The 16,899-nt window shown below is 34.8% G+C and overlaps 1 protein-coding gene across 2 annotated transcripts in view; it reads left to right on the top strand.

Moving 5' to 3' along the window:
- Positions 1-16,899, top strand: part of COBLL1 (cordon-bleu WH2 repeat protein like 1) — a 155,953-nt gene that overhangs the window by 113,911 nt on the left and 25,143 nt on the right. For both annotated transcript variants that reach the window (XM_037848748.1, XM_037848749.1), the window contains exons 6-7: positions 1,043-1,140; positions 1,259-1,495. In XM_037848748.1, coding sequence (XP_037704676.1) covers positions 1,043-1,140; positions 1,259-1,495 — 335 coding nt within the window. The remainder of the gene's footprint in view (positions 1-1,042; positions 1,141-1,258; positions 1,496-16,899) is intronic.

Below are 16,899 nucleotides of genomic sequence, written 5' to 3'. Positions count from 1 at the left end.
GCTTTCTTTAGGTTGTGATAAGATGTTCCAGACTCATCTTGTATATTCCTTGATACAAACTAACAATCAACTGTTCTTAAACATTTATGGTTCCTTTTAGTGGGAAATGACATTTAAAGACAGCCTGGGCCAGGATGGCTCAGTGCTACTTGATTTGTCATTGTTTTTAGGCCCTTTTATTGGACACTAGGTAATAACCTTTTGGAAAAATTTAAAGAAATATGTATGTAGCCTTCAGGTTTGACATTTGCCATTCTAATTAAAGTGGGGTTTCTCACCCTTGGCACTACTGACATTTAGGACCATATGATTGTTTGCTGTGGTGGTGGGGTCTGGGGGAGGGGGTGTTAGCACTGTCCTGTATATTGTAGGAGGTTTAGCAATATCCCTGGCCTCTACCCACTAGAGACCAGTGACACGTGGCCCTCACTTGTGACAATGAAAAATATCCCTAGATATTTTCAGGTGTCTCCTGGGTATAAAATTGCCCCCAGTTGAAAAATCACGGATTGAAATAATATTTATAAAAATGGTTAACAATTTACTAAGTAATTATGATGAATCATGTTTTAGAGAATGAAATATTTCATGATAGTTTAGTTCTGAGGCAAAATTATAATCCAAAATTAACTAAGGGACCAACATCATGGACATGACTTCACATCTCAGTTAATTCCAAGATGTCTTTTTTTCTTTTGAAATATTGGTAATTGTATATAGAACACAAACTATTGAGTCACAAAGAACTGAATCTGTATTCTGTCACTTCCTTGGTGGCCCTGAGTATGTTTCAGAGTTTCTGTAAGCATTGGTTTCCTCTGCTGTGAAGTAGGAACAATACTAAACTTGCTTGTTGCTTGGAATATGAAATAAGATACTGTATATAAGATGCCTAGCAGATTGCCTAGCTCATAGTAGACTATAAATAGTAACTTTTAACGTTACATACATTTCTAGAGGGAAGGTAATAGAAGGAAACCTTGGAAAGGAACATACTACCTTGTTCTATGCACAAAAGTAAGATGCTTTTCTTTTGTTTTAGAGTCTTGCCAAATTTCACAAAACCTAGACATTATGAAGGAGAAAGAAAATAAAGGGTTTTTCAGCTTTTTTCAACGTAGTAAGAAAAAGCGGGAGCAAGTAAGTGTTTTGTTTTTTATGTAGCATTTTATAAGATTCTTCAAATCTTTTTTTTTAATTGTATGTACTTTTTATTTTGGAATTAAATGTAGGTTTTGCCTTTTTCATTCTTTATTAGACAGCAAGTGCCCCGGCAACCCCTCTCATAAGTAAGCCTCGCCCGACTTTTACAAGGTCCAATACCATTTCCAAACAGTACATTTCAAACACCCTGCCATCAGATGCACCCAAGAAGAGGCGAGCTCCATTACCTCCAATGCCAGCGTCACTGAGTGCCCCGCAGGACCTTGCCAACACCCAGAAGAGGCCAGCTTCCTGTGTAGTGAAATCCATGAGTGTGGATGAAACAAATAAGGTTTGTAGCTTGTTTTGTTTTGTTGGGGTGGGGTGAGAGGAGCCATCTATTTTTCCTTTTACATAACTTGTCTTTTTTCTCCTACTAATATGTAATAAGCTTAATCACTAGTTACTATAAGATTGGTAATAGAAAGAGATTCTATACATATGTATAGTTCTGTGATGCAGTAAAAAAATGTATGACAAGTTTAACTAAGTTTTCAAATTCAAGCACACAAATGATTCCATAAAACTTTAAGTCTTGGTTCACTCAGGCCCAGCCAAGGGCTCTTGTGTAATGATGTATGCTCATAGCAATTTTAGGAATGGAGATACTTATTTTGGAACAACACTTTAAAAAGAAACACAATGGCATAGTATTTGTGTTGCCTTCATGAGTTCCTAACTAGATATATCTTCTTGATCTGACTCTGAGATTCTCAGGGGGGTTTCTTAGGGATTCTTGGTGTTTCCCTGGTACATACTTGGATGTTCAATGGTAAAATGAAAGAGTGTTTTTATTTAGAATATATTGCAATTACTTTTTTAAAAAAACTTTTTTAAATAATTTCAAATTTATAGGAAAGTTGCAAAAATAATGCAAAAACAATACATACAACTCCAATAAATCCCCATCCAAATACCAAATTTCCCAGCTTTTAACATTTTGCCACCTTTGCTAGCTCGTTCTTTCTTTTCCTTCCTTCTCTTCCTCCCTTCCTTCCTCCCCTCCCTCCCTCTTTCCATTATATCTATCTATCTATACCTATATCTATCTATCTATCTTCTAAACATTTGAGAGTAGATTACATGTATCATGATCCTTTAAAACAGTACATCCATGTATATGTCCTAAGAACAATGGTATTCACTTATGTAACCATATTAAGTACAGTTATCAAGTTCAAGAAATTTGAAATTGATATGAAACATATAGTCTACATTTCAATTTTTTTCAAATGTCCCATAATGTTCTTTGGGGCCTTTTCTCCTGCATTGTTAAATCTAGTCCAGGATCATATATTGCATTTATAGAATTACTTTTCTGCGGTCCCGTCTTCAAAGCTCTGTTCTAGGTGTACCTTTTCCTCAAACTTTCTTATTATTGCTTCTCTTTAATCCCAAATTTTCCCTGAGTATGCCTTTTTGTGAAGACCCACTTGTAAACTACCTTTCATGCCTATACAATCTGTACATTCCCTGCTTTAGTCATGTGGAATGTAAATGAATTGAGTACATGTTATTGAACATGAGGCCATATATTTTGTTGCTTGTATTCAGGTAAAATACGATTTAAATAGCTTTGAGAGCAAATTTTATATTGAGATATTTGAGATACTGAGAAGTTTTCTTGTATCTAGTTGAAAAGCTTTATTCCTCCTTTGGAAGCTTGGTAAATTCAATGCTCTAGTAAATTAACTCACCCCAACCACCTGATACATGTTAATCTGCTTGTTTGACTTTTTAAGATTTTAATTGTAGATTTTAGCTTTAGTTTACAAACCATCATGCATGTCTTTAGAAAATAAATAGTAACTCCAACAAAAATAGACAAAGAATGATTAAACATAATAGTGACTGTAAAATCATCTATTAAATGACCTTATTTCTATTGATTCTTTTTAATTTAATGTCTTAGGTATAAATCTTTTACAAATGATAGAATTGTTTACTGACAAAGTTTTTCCCAAGTAACTGTGAGTTGGGCAAATCTTCAGAAAAGAGTGATTCTTGAGTCAGTCTTAACATATGTGTGCGAGTGCAGTTATTAAGCAAGAGAGGGACCCTGTTCACAGACATGGGGATGTGAAGACTATGGCATATCTGGGCATAAGCAAGAAACAGGAGATTGAAACTAAATGAGATAATCAGAGGCCAAGTTACTGCCCCATAAGACCCCATTTTTGTGTTGGTAGTTCCTTTAAATTCCTTCACAGTAAATCATTAAAAAGTAGCATTTTCAGAATTGTTTTATATTTTTAATTACCATACAAATGCATTATAAGAATGTAAATTATTATGCTCTTGAGTAGTTCCCAAAGGCCATCTTTTTTCTTTATTTAGAAATGTATTTTAGCCCCAGCTTCCAAATCTTTATTCCAGCTATCTTCATCCAGTATTTTCCCAGTAAAGTTCCTTTGTCTTTTGATCCTCAAGAGGTCTATGTTGTCATTCTAATAGTCTGTTTTTAAAATTCTAGGCTGAGCTAGCAGTGACCTCATCAAAAGCTATTTCTTTTGATCCTCATCTTCTGCTGTATGAGCAGTTGGTGCCCCCATGTTAGGTAAAAAAAAAAAAAAAAAAAAAATTGTATATTGCCTTTGGCAAGTTACACATCTTTATGTAATTTTTAAATTATTTTTTCTTTTGATCTGGGCATCTGGATGGGTCTTTGATGTATTGTTAAGTAGGACCCAGAATTATTTGTTTTTTCCTAGACAAGATGAAGAGTCATTTTTCACTTATTCATTACAAAGATGCTTAACGGTGAAGCTGGGTCCTATTTGTGAATGTGAATGTGTGCCTGCACGCTCATGTGAACTGTGCCTACATAGGCATCTCGGCACTTACTTCCTTAACTTCTTGGCAGTGTTTGATGTGATTGGTTTCTTCTAGGTCTTGAGATTTCTCTCTCACTTGGTCTTGATTCTCTTCCTATAGCTCAGTTCCTCTTTCTATTTTTTTTTTTTTTTTCCTGTTTCCATGTCCTTTACCCATTTTCTAAATTTGGAGGTACCTGAATTCTTGCTTATAGCCTATTATATACCATATGCCTTTAGAGAAAACATCTGTTCTTTGCTAATACATGTGTTGATCGTTCACAACTTTGTAATTCCAGTCCTATTATTTTTCCAGGTGCGGTTTGAACTCACTGTTGTGCATCAACTCTTCAATACCTGGAACTCAATATATTTAAAACCAAACTCACTTTATTTCCTCTCAGACTAAAAAGCTCAAGATCACCATTGATGTTTTCTTCTTTTTTTCTTCTCACATCTAGTTAGTGACTAATCCTTTATTCAACGCCCTTCATAATGTTTCCCTCTTCTCTATTTTCCATTTCCCCTCTTGTAGTTGTGACTAGAGAAAATACAGGGCAAAGAGTAAAGAGAATCCAGACTTAACTTGTCTCTCCACTTCTTGCCTTTAGAATTGGCTGAATGTGCCAAGCTGCCACATTTATATTTCCTAATTATTACTTCCCAGTTCAGAAACTTTGCATAGTTCTCTGTTATTTGCCTGGCATTCAAAGTTCTCTACAAAACTCATCACAATTTTACTTTAAATTTTAATGCCGCATTATTTTCAGGACACTTCTAACTCGAACCCGAAGACTTGACTCATTGTCTCTCATTCAAAGTCCTGCTTCCTATCCGTTTAGAATGGGTGACCCCACCATCATCTTCTAAATCCAGATTCCAGCAGAGTGATCTTTACTTTCTTTGAATTTGGTCTATCTTGTGCCTTTTAATTTTTTATTTGTGTATTTGCATATGTAGTATATTGATATGATACAAAATTCTAAAGATAAAAAGGGAAATACAGTGAAAATCTGTACTGGTTCTCCTCTCCAGAGATAACCACCAATAATAGTTTCTTATGTATCCTAGAAATAATATAGTTATATTCAAGCTGATATTCATGCTACATATTACCCCCACCCCTCACCACTGTCATATGCTGTATGTATTATGTTATACCTCACCTTTTGGTACATAAAGAAGCCTCCCCTTTTTAAAGGCCACATAATATTTCATTAATAGATGTAACATTTTTTACTTACTCCATCCTCTAGGAATAAAAACATTAGTGTTATAGTATTCTTTAAAATTTGTAGCACTGTTAAATTTTTCCTTTTTTTCCCTCCCAGCCAGAGGGCAGGAATTGTATTCTCCAGCAATTCATAATAGGTGTTCAAGATAATTGATCAGTAAATTTAAAACACAGCTATCTCATAGCCAGGTACAATATATACAATGAGAATAATTGTCACACTCATTAAACTATAACAAAATTTCAGTGTTTTATTTGTATATCTAGTAAATTTTCAGAAGTACTTGGGTAATTTAAACATTACTTACATTTATTTTTTATAATAATTGGTCCAGGTAATCCTTAGAGATATTTTCTCTTAAATAAACTTTTACAGAAAAGCCAGAGTCCCAGGAAGGTTTTACTGAGAGCTTCCAATAACTAAAATGTAATGCATGTTAACATAGTGTAATATAAAAAAATGACTCAAATTTAAATTGTTTTTATAGAAAGATGCAGATATCCAGAAAATTCAGAAAAACATATAAATTTATGGGTGAATTTTGTTTATTTTACTGCTTACTTGTTTTAAATTTAAGATCAAAGATAGCTATGATAACTATATATTTTTTATCTATCTGAATTTAATTTTGAACTTGATATTTTAAAAAGGCACAATTTCTAATGATAGAATATACTGGCATGCCAGGAAAATATATAATTGGAAAAGATAAATATGATGGAATCAGTTCTAAGTCCGTAAAGAATTTTAGATACACTCTCATCCTGTAATTTTTCTGGTTTAAGGTATGAAATAAACCACAAGGGTGTGCTGTTTAACAGAAGTAGAGCACTCTGATTTTTCCAGTTTTTTTTTTCCCCTTTGATATAGCAGAAAGAAAATGCTTATTTGATATGGGCAAAGCAATAGAAATTGGGGCTAGATAACAGTAATACATGACAAAGTGATTTCTAATTAGCACAGTTGTATTAATCTTGAGGTATGGGTATTCTTCAAAGTAGCTATTGATTTAATATTATGTTTGCCTTAGTCAAGGCTTGCAGATAAGTCAATCTATCCGCTCTTGGAAAAAGTTTTGTCAAGCAAATATAATTTTTGGCTGTCCACATGAATAATTTGCCTCATTCTTTTAAGACATTTCTCAATATTTACAAATTAAGGTATTCAGATAATGACTTTGTAACTTAAGCTGCACATACTCACCTAAAAAGATTTTTATTTCCTCAGTTAATTTCCGAAACTGAATGTGTGATTTCCAAAGAGGATTCAAGAAAGATCCAAGTTAGTAAAATAACTTACCCTAATCTTTCTTTGGAATAATTCTACATCTAAAATTATTTTCTCCATATAAAAACTACATCTCAAAGAATAAATATCTCACTGTCATTTCTAGTGTCCTTTTCATGTCCCCAATTTTCTCTGCACTCTCACTTGATTTCAAACCACTTGTCATTTTCCTTTTAAAAGGTGAACATACTATCCTCTACAAAAACGTTCATTTGTAAAAGAACACATAGTAATTAGAATTTTTTTTGGCAGTTTTTCTTGGTACTTTTCTAGCATTTTCTAAATATGATCCTCCCTAAAGATCTGAAATGCCTTTTTTGTAACAAGATATATAATGGCTGGCTTATGCTGTTATTGTATGAACCATGTCACATCTATCAATGTATAAAATGTATACAGATATTTACACAAAGATTGTCATTTATGAAACTCAGAAATTCAAATGACACTGATTCAAATTAAAAGTGACTTAGAATTCTGGGGTTAAAACTAAGTTTAGAAATCCAGTTTCTGCACTTTAACTGCTGACCAAATGTCTATGAAGAGCACATTTAATGCAATCAGTGGCCCAAAGATGCCCTGGTCTTATTGACAAATGACACTTTTAAGCATCTTTTACATTTGAAGAAGAAAAAGAGTTGGCTAGAAGTTGTGGGTATTCTTTACCAATAGAATTCACAGAGCCTCTTGGGAATTCATCTTTGCATGTGTTCAGTGAAGCTCTGTTGCTTATAATTGTATATGCAACAGCGAGTAGGTTTTTCCCTGACTACTAGCATGGTACATCATTTTCTTTGGGGTTTTGGGTTTTGGCTAGAAATATAGTAAGGAAGTGATCTTGACTGGACATTTTATTTGGACTCAGTTTGCATTCTTCTGCAGACAAGTGAGTCAAATATTGAGAAATTGCATTTCTTTGCCATCCAGTATTAAGCAAGTGAAATTTAATACTTAGATTGTTACTTTTTAACAACTAATGTAATTTTCTTTCAAAAAGTTTTACATTATTCATTTTTTAACTCAATTTTATCTTTTTAATATACATGGTTTACAACTAGGTTTATAAGCATATTCATGAAAAATACAAGTATATATTTGATTTTATTTTTGTTTAATGAATTTTGCTCATATTTATTTGACTCAGTAATTAAGGTTGTACTGCTCAGTTGTAATGGAGCATATCTTTTTAATCTTTAAGAAATACACTTCATTTTAGTTTTTTTCTCCAGATTATCACCAAACATTTGCCTTTCCCCTCCACTCTCCTCATATTTATTATATAGAAAGTGGACCACACACATAATTCTACAATTGCCTAGGAACAGTGGTTACCATGGCACTTGCAGTTTGATATACGGGATACAGCTGTCTGTACTTCCAAAAATATGACTGGTTTCATTCAGCGGAAAGACACACACTATAATATTTAATCTGCTTCCGTTTTAGAGCTTTCCCAGGCATAATGCATACTTTACCATTGTATTTTTCATCAGATTTTCCAAGGGTCACAATCACAATAACAGAAGTAATGGCTAATGCTTATATAGTGCTTACTAATATGCCAGGCAAGGTTCTAAGCACATTACTCATTATATCCTCATAAAATGCCTCTGAGCCATTGGTTTCTGCCAGCTTTCCCTCTGACCTAAAAGTAAAGAACTATACTTATTATAAACTTATTAAACTTTAAAGAATTAATACTGTTCAAAGAACAATAGATCATTTATGGAATTAAGGTGAATTTCTCTTCCTTATTTTTAGTGTACAAAATTTTGAAGTTCCCTGAAGTTGCATACTGAGTTAGAAAAATGGCATTGAAATTAATCAGTGATAGGAGACTTCCTTTGCAAGTACTCATGGTATGAAGTTAACGTAGCCTCTCTACCACTGTGACACATGGGACCTCATGGTGAGACTTGCCCTTCTCTGGAACCAGCTGTGTTAGCAGAGGCCAGGCAGAGAGAAGCAGGCTTCTCTCCTGCTGTCCTGGTGTAAGCCTCCCATACTGCCTTGACTCCCTGTCTGGGGTGAATTAAGTCAGATCAGGTTGTTCTCTTGGTTGCTACTTTACTCTGTTATTATTTTTAATCCCTCACACCATAATTCAGTCAACCTGTGGATATTTGGTATTCTCACACCTCTGTCTTTATCACTGTGATGACCACAGAGAAGTATGGTTACCACCATCTTCTGTCCTTCTAATCAGATTCTGGACTCTGCTTTCTATTGGCTCATCTTTCCTTTTTAATCTAAGAGTTATTGCTGAATTAGGCCCTTGTCTTTGAAAAATCTAGAAATTTTAGTGGTAAAATATTAACACTAGTAAGATGCAGTTATGTGCTACATCAGAGTATTGTAGAGTTGATTAATTGAAAACCAAGATTGCCTCAGAGAGAGAAACATAGAATCCTTATGCTCTGGTTTGCTAATGCTGCTGGAATGCAAAATACCCAGAATGGATTGACTTTTAAAATGGGGGTTTATTAGTTCACAAATTTACAGTTCTAAGGCCATGAAAATGTCCCAATTAAGACATCAATAGGACAATACCTTCTCTGAAGAAAGGCCAGTTGCATAGAGGCTTCCTCTGTCACATGGGAAGGCACATGGTGAGAGTCTGCTGGGCCTCTCCCAGGATTAGCTTCTCATTTCCTTTGCTTTCTCCAAAATGTCTCTGGGCTTCTGTCTTAGCTTCTCTCTCTCACCTCCTGTGCATCCTTGCTTGTTCCTCCCAGGACATTTCTCTTGAAGTGTCTGGGGTCCTCTCTTAGCTTCTCCAGTGCAAACCGTGATTTGCTTCTCTTAGCTTCTCTCCTGGTTCTGGTTGCAGTGGCTGTCTCCAAAATGTCCCTGGGCATTTTCTCTCTAAGTGTCTTAGTCTGTGTCAGCTCTGAGCTCTTTTCAAAATGTCTCTGCCTTTTATCCTCTCATAAAGGATGTCAGTAAACTAATTAAGACCCACCTTGAATGGGCAGGGTCACATCTCCATGAAAATAACTCAATCAAAAGGTCCTACTCACAATTGGGTGGGTCATATCTCCATGAAAGCAACCTAATCAAAAGATCCCACCCACAATAGGTCTGCCCCTACAAGAGTAGATTAAAAGAGAGTAGCCTTTTATGGGGTACATAACAGATTCAAACCAGCACACCTTACAAGGGTAAAACACAGGTTTCTAAATTGTTGTTCTCTTTTTTCTCTAATCTGCATGGAAGAGGGCCAAGAAGAAGGTCTGATGGCAGAAGAAGCCCTGGTCTGGCTTGAGAGAGAGTAGTTCTGTTGGGTTCTTCTTGTCATTGTCATCTTCATTGTCATCGTCTTCTACCTTGAGCAAGCCATTGACTTTCTCCATCACTTGGTTTTTCTCCCCTGTAGAGTAAGACTTTGTAATTAAATTTCCCAAAGTCTGTTCTGTCTCTAATATTATACAACTGTTTTATTATTTTATCTTTTAAAATTGGCTTTTAACAGGTGAAAGTGCTTTGCAGGACCTTTGAATTGATCAGATAAACCAGATAGTGATGTCTAGTCCTGGTATTATTCCTCTGAGGATTTTTGGACCTTAAAGTACAATAGGAAAATTAAACATTGAGTAACTGATATTTTATCTCTCCCTGAACTCCTGACTATAACACAAAAGTCAACACAAGTGCTTTGGACATCATCACTAAATAGAGGAACAAGACATAAAGTTTGATGAAGACATGCTCAGATTAATGAGTTTTTTAACCAGAGGATACAAATTTTATCACTGACCAATGATGAATTTAAAACTAGATTACTTTTGAGAGAAATCAAGGCAGGATTGGCCACTTAGCATCCTCAGTGGGGGTTTAATTTTAGTTAATAATCAAAAAAAAGCACAGATCACTAGTGCTGATGGTATTTAGCACAGCCATAAGTGAACCCAGCTCTAATCTTATTGCTTCCTCTCAGAATATTTATTTCAATAGATTTACAGAAACAGCCTTAAAATTGGCAGAGTAGATGACTATTTACATAGGGTGAATTAAGAGCTCTAGATGCTGATACTACTGCCTTGCATCTTCTTTTCTTAATTCCAGTTGTCTGCCACTGGAAATGTTACCACTATTTCTTAAGCTCCTTTGCTTTTATGTGTTATGATTTTTATTAATTTAAATTGTCCTGGACAGGCTAAGATTTTCAGTGATGTCAATGAAGGATTTCATGAACAGCTTTATATAGAGAATAGGAAAATAGAATATATGTGTCCTAGATTTTTGGGAGTGGGGAGAAATTGCCTATGAAGGGGGAAAGAGTTTAGAACAGGGAGATTCAGGGCGCTGAAAACAAATTTGCCTGCCCACCACCTAAAAATAGCATTTTGTAAAAAAAAAAAAAACGAAAAAAAACAATCATCATAACCAAAGAAACTAAAAAATGGTATGCATTCTATTATGCAATACAAACCAGATTGCGCGCGCGTGTGTGTGCGTGTGTGTGCGCGCGCGTGCACGCACAGGTATAAAAGGTATGTGTAAGAGGCTGGACACCAAAACTTCTGTGCGGGGAGATGACCTACATTTGTTGGAATTTAGGGTGATTTTTCTTTTTTTCCTCCTCGATGTATGTGTTGTTTGCATCTTATGAGATTGTGCTAATTTTATGATCACATCAGCAATTTAATTGATTTCTTTATAATAAAAAAATCTTGCCTTCACAGCTTTGCCTATATCATATAGCTTCCTGTATTATAGTCATAATAGTATAATAATTATATTTATAATAATATTGAAGTTGAATTAAACAGACTTGTTTTCTAAGTTGTAGAATTATTTTGGAAAGAATTCATCCATCAAGGGTTAAAAGAAAAACTACTAGGTTGATTTTCTGTTATATAGAAAATTTACTCATTGGGACATAATTTATAATAAATTTGGATATACTTAATGTTAATTATAAGATATTTGATAATATTTAATAGTGTTTATTGGGAATGTCCAGGTTCGAGAAGAAAATGTGAACCTTTCTCATAAGAAGAAAAAATATATTAGTTTGAAGACAACTGTTGCTTAGATTCCCTCCTCTAACTCCAGTCCCCTCATGTGGAAATTATATTATAAACAAGAAATAAACAAACCTCTAATAGAAGCCTTTAAAATGTCAGTGAAGTTGGGTTACTATATTTCTAGCCCTTAAATGATTTTTTTTTAAATTTCTCCATTTGTATTTTCATTTAACTCTTCTTTTTATCCGGAATATATTGATTTCATTGACCAAAATCTTAATATTAAACTATGATTAATAGGTGCTTTAATAACTAGTGCAGAACTCTGGTACTCAGTACATCTATTAAATGCCATTTAATTCAATTTCTTCTGCTAAATTTAGTTCCATTTTGAACCAGTGAATTCTGATCTGTGTGTGAATTCTGAAGGATTAACTATCTGGCATTGCTTTCAACTTGACCTTGTCGCTAGTGTATTCTGTTTCTCCATGCAGCATTTTCCTTTTCACAGACCATAAAATTTGTTGGTGTACATTCCTGCTAGAGGAGCAGGCAGACTTATCAGTGACTAACTAAAGTAAACAATTGAATATCTTTAATCATTAACCAAAGCATTTTTCCCCATGCACATAGAAACCCCTCTGTTTTCTCATTTTGAAAAGCCTTTTGGTTTAAAAATAATTTAATCTCAAACCTCTTTTAAAAATTTCTCTGAAAAATTGGCCAAAGGAAATATTGGTGATAAAAGCTAAAGACAGTTGTAAAAAATTATTTAAATTTGATTTTTCACATTAAATTTGTTTATGAAATATTTCAAATTTATAAACTGTAACACACATCCTTATACCTATTACCAAAATGTAATATACTGATGTTAAATTTTTAACTTTCATTATACTCTTTTAAAGGTATAATGAAGCTAACTTAAAGATGGAGTTTTTAGACACACATTGAATTTGTTTTTTTGTTTGTTTGTTTTTTTATTATTAAATTCAGTTTTATTGAAATACATTCACACACCATACAATCATCCCTGGTATACAATCCACTGTCCACAGTATGATAACATAGTTATGCGTTCATCACCACAATCTATCTCTGAACATTTTCCTTACATCAGAAAGAACCAGAGCAAGAATAAAAAATAAAAGTGAAAAAAGAACACCCAAATCATCCCCCCCATCCCACCCCATTTGTCCTTTAGTTTTTATCCCCATTTTTCTACTCATCCATATACTAGCTAAAGGGGGTGTGATCCACAGGGTCTTCACAATCACACAAGACACACATTGAATTTGACTTACGCAGTGGACTAAGCACATAAGCCTGATCAGTGGACACTGTTGAGATTTTAAGGTTGATTATAATTGAAACTGAATCCAAAGGGATCCCCTCACCCCCACCACCAAAGAGAAAGTACAGTTTAGGAAAAAATGCCTTCTTTTATCGGTATTTTTTACTTTAACCTCCATATAATAGTCATCATTGTCATCTGTATGTTTTATTTACAAAATACTTTCACGTACTTTGAAATAGACAAATTACATGAACTAATATTTGCTAGCATTTATGGAGGATGCATTGTGTGTTAGCACTGTGCTAAGCATTTTGCATATGCCATTTCATTTCAGTATCCTAGCCACCTTCGGAGAGAGGTACTATTACTTTTCCCATTTTATAGATGGGGTGGGGGGCTGAAGTTTGCAGAGAAAATAAATAGCATGCTTCCTGGTTCAAACCCTGGTTGTTGATTCCAAATTCCATTTGTTTGCTTACTATTATACTGGGCTGCATTCCAACAGACTAGAACTATTGAGAGTCTATTAGGAGCATACTTCTGAAGTGCACAGAAAAATAAGGCTAAAGAATGGTTAGAAAGCAGCTATCTACTAGCTTTTTTTTTTTTTTTTTAACACTTTATATGGGAACTCAGGTATATTACTTAAATAACAAAACGTAACTTATAGTAGTCTCGTAAGTCTACTTTCTAGTGTTAGTCTTGTGTGTTAGATAACATATCCTACGTATATATCCCATAATACACAGCAGTGTTCTTGGCTACCATCTATTTAGAAGTACCGAGGACTTGTAACTTAAATGCCGCATCTTTTCCTTCAGGCTTTCAGTCAAGCAAAGGATTACTGCAGTGGATGTGGAGTGCCCCTTCCTCAGGGCTAAGGGTTCTTCTATTTTAATCTTAATAGTGATATTTTAGTTAACACCAAATAACTCCAAGTTTGATTTTTATTTCTTTCCTTGTTTGCTTCTTAGCTGATTTACATTCTTTTCTAACAGCCTCTTGCCTTTCTGTCTCATGGGACAATCAAAACTATATATTAATCTATTTCCTTGAACAGTAGCACTATTATCACTCATTTCCCAACAACAAACTTGTATCGTTGTCATTAATCTGTTATTGATTATTTAAACTCACTGTTCTTATTCCTTTGTAACTTCTGCCTTTGGACCATCTTACACCAGTTGTTTAATTTACAATTTTACCATAAATTTTAATAAATTGTAACCATTAATCACAGTATGGAATCTACTGACGACATGCCCCGTAAATATGCCTTCACATTCACTTATGACAATCGTGTTCCCTTAATGTTGTCTGTCTTAGTCTTTCTTAGTCTCTTTGATCCAATTGCAACTCTAGAAATGTACATCTATTTACCTTTAAAATACTCCTGCACAGTGAGGGTAGGTTATGAAACATGTGTTCCTTCAAAATGTCCATGGCTTTGCCCTCCCAATATACATTTCCTCAACAGTCTTCATAAATGCTATTGAAGTGTTTTTACCTTGTATAAAACTGAAATCTGTCTATTTCTATAAATTTCATATTTTTTATCCATAGAAACATAAATATTCTGTACAAAAATGTTAGCTTATTCTGATAGGTTGATTGCAGACCTCTAGGTTGATAAATGATATATGTATTATTTGGTTTTTCTGTCTTTGAGTTAAGGATAGATTCATAAAAATTTGTGAGTCCAGGTATATGAATTCCACACTTTAAAAATTTTTATGTTGTCTGTTTTATTAAGGTTTAACAAAAATTTGAGAGCTCTTTCTCACTTCTTGTTGGGGAATGAATCATGTCGCAGAAGGCATGTTCAGGTCCGAACCCCTGGTTTTGTGGGCATGAACTTCTTTGTAAATAAGACCTCTGAAGCTGTGATTAGGTAAGGTGAGCCCAAACCGAGTGAAGGTGGGCCTTAATCCAAAATGGCTGATGTCCTTGTAAGCAAAAGAAATTGGACACGGAGAAAGAGAAGCCACAGGAGAAGCAAGAAGCTGGAAGTCAATGGAACCCAGAAGAGAAAGGAGAAGATGCTGCCGTGTGCACTGCCAAGTGACAGAAAAAGCCAAGGAACCCCAGAGATTGCCAGCCAGCCAGAAGATAACAACCAGGAGGAAGCAAACTTTCTAGCCTCTCAAGCCTTGAGCCACTAAATTCCTGTTGTTAAGCCAACCCCTTGTATGGTGTTTGTTTTAGCAGTCAAGAAACTAAAACACTCCTAAAAAATTAATGTCATAATGGCTTTTATCAGGTAATAGAAAAGATCACTAAGTGACAGTGATTGGGAATCTTACCCAAGGGGAAAACAGGTTTTTATCATACCCCTCATGAAAGCAATCAGTAAAAATGTGGGAAACAGGAACTAGGAGGAAAATCAAATGCTGCCATTACTTCATGCATTCAGCAATTACTTATTGATCATCTTTTGCCTTCTTACTGGTAAGCTAGGCCTGTGATAGGAGTGTGACATGCTCTGATAGGGCTTTACAGAAATAAATTCATCGAGAAATAAAATGACATCTTCTAGTGCTTTTGAGTAGTTTTTTTTTCTTTATTACAGAAGTGTGGCTTTACAGAAAAATCGTACATAAAATACAGGATTCTGGTACACCATGGCACGACCAACAGCTTACATTCGTGTGGAACATTTGTAACCATTGATGATAGCACTTTTTTATAGTTGTACTTTTTTTTAACAGTAGTTATCTTTGTTAACAATTGATGAAAGAGTATTAAAATAGTACTATTAACTATCATCCATATATAATCACAGTTTACTTCAGTGACTCTAGATCAAAGTCTGTGTTTGGGTGGCAGTCTTTAACTCTTGTCTTGCTGTATCTCAGGTTTGTTCTGGGGGAAGGGCCAGAGTAGTGGGGCTGCGGGGAGGTGTGTTGGTGGCTGCAGCCATTTGCCAGCTGTTGCAGAAGAATTTAGTATTTTGACTGCTGGAAAAGTCAGCCAACGGTCACCCTGCCCCCTTGTTAAAAGGAGCAGTTAGCGAGAGTCAAGTTCAGTCAAGTGTCTGCTAGGGACCTAACTCTGCTTCTGTCTCTATGACATGACCTGCCTTCTTCTTTAATACCTAACACAGTTGGCAGTGATGACAACAAATTAAAATTTTTATTTTGTCTTTGGGAGCAGGCTTTTCTTCTCTGGCAGAAATATTACAGAATTACAAAATACTAAATTTGCTAAATGTTTCTTGGCATGTAGTAAGTGGAAAGACTGTAAAGCAGCTTATAAGTTAGTTCACTTCCCTTAGATGTGCTTACATATATTGCTTGTAAGATTGGAAGGACACAAGCTTTACATACTGTCCCATCCAAAGTTTATCAAGGCCTTTTATTTGCAAATGAGAAAGGTAGTATTTTATTCATTCTTTCTTTCAATTAACAAATATTTCTTGAGAAACTTGTATGAACTAGACATTGTTCTGAAGATTAAGCAGTGAACAAAATAGGAGAAAAGCAATCACTTCCTTTATATACTCAACCCAAGTGGAAGCAGACAAAAAACAAGATAAATAAGCCAATATTATAGTTTTAGAGAGCTATTAAATGTTGATAAAAATAAAACTATGAAGAGAAATAGGAAGCATTGAAGAAAAGGATAGGGCTTATGGAAAAAGTGTCATGTGCTAAAGACAATGAAAATAAGGAGGGAGTAAGATATTAAGTTATCTCAAGAAAGAGCATTTCAGACACAGGAAATACCAAGTGTGCCAGTTTGAAGGTGTTATGTCCCCTAAAACACCATTATCTTTGATGTAGTCTTGTGTGGGCAGATGTATCAGTGTTGATTAGATTGTAATTCTTTGAGTGTTTCCATGGAGATGTGCCTCACCCAACTGTGGGTGATGCCTCTGATTGAATGGTTTCCATGGAGGTGTTGCCCCACCCATTCAGGGTGGGTCTAAATTAAATCACTGGCACCATATAAATGAGCTGACAAACAGAAGGAACTCAGTGCAGCTGAGAGTGACATTTTGAAGAGGAGCTACAGCCAAAAAGGGACACTGAAGAATGCACTGGAACTGAGAGAGGACCTTCAGCTTACAGAGGCATTTCAGAGACGGCCTTTGA

Source organism: Choloepus didactylus, chromosome 9 (assembly GCF_015220235.1).
Source record: "Choloepus didactylus isolate mChoDid1 chromosome 9, mChoDid1.pri, whole genome shotgun sequence".
NCBI classification, from domain to species: domain Eukaryota; kingdom Metazoa; phylum Chordata; class Mammalia; order Pilosa; family Megalonychidae; genus Choloepus; species Choloepus didactylus.
This window is presented reverse-complemented; position numbering and strand designations above follow the sequence as displayed.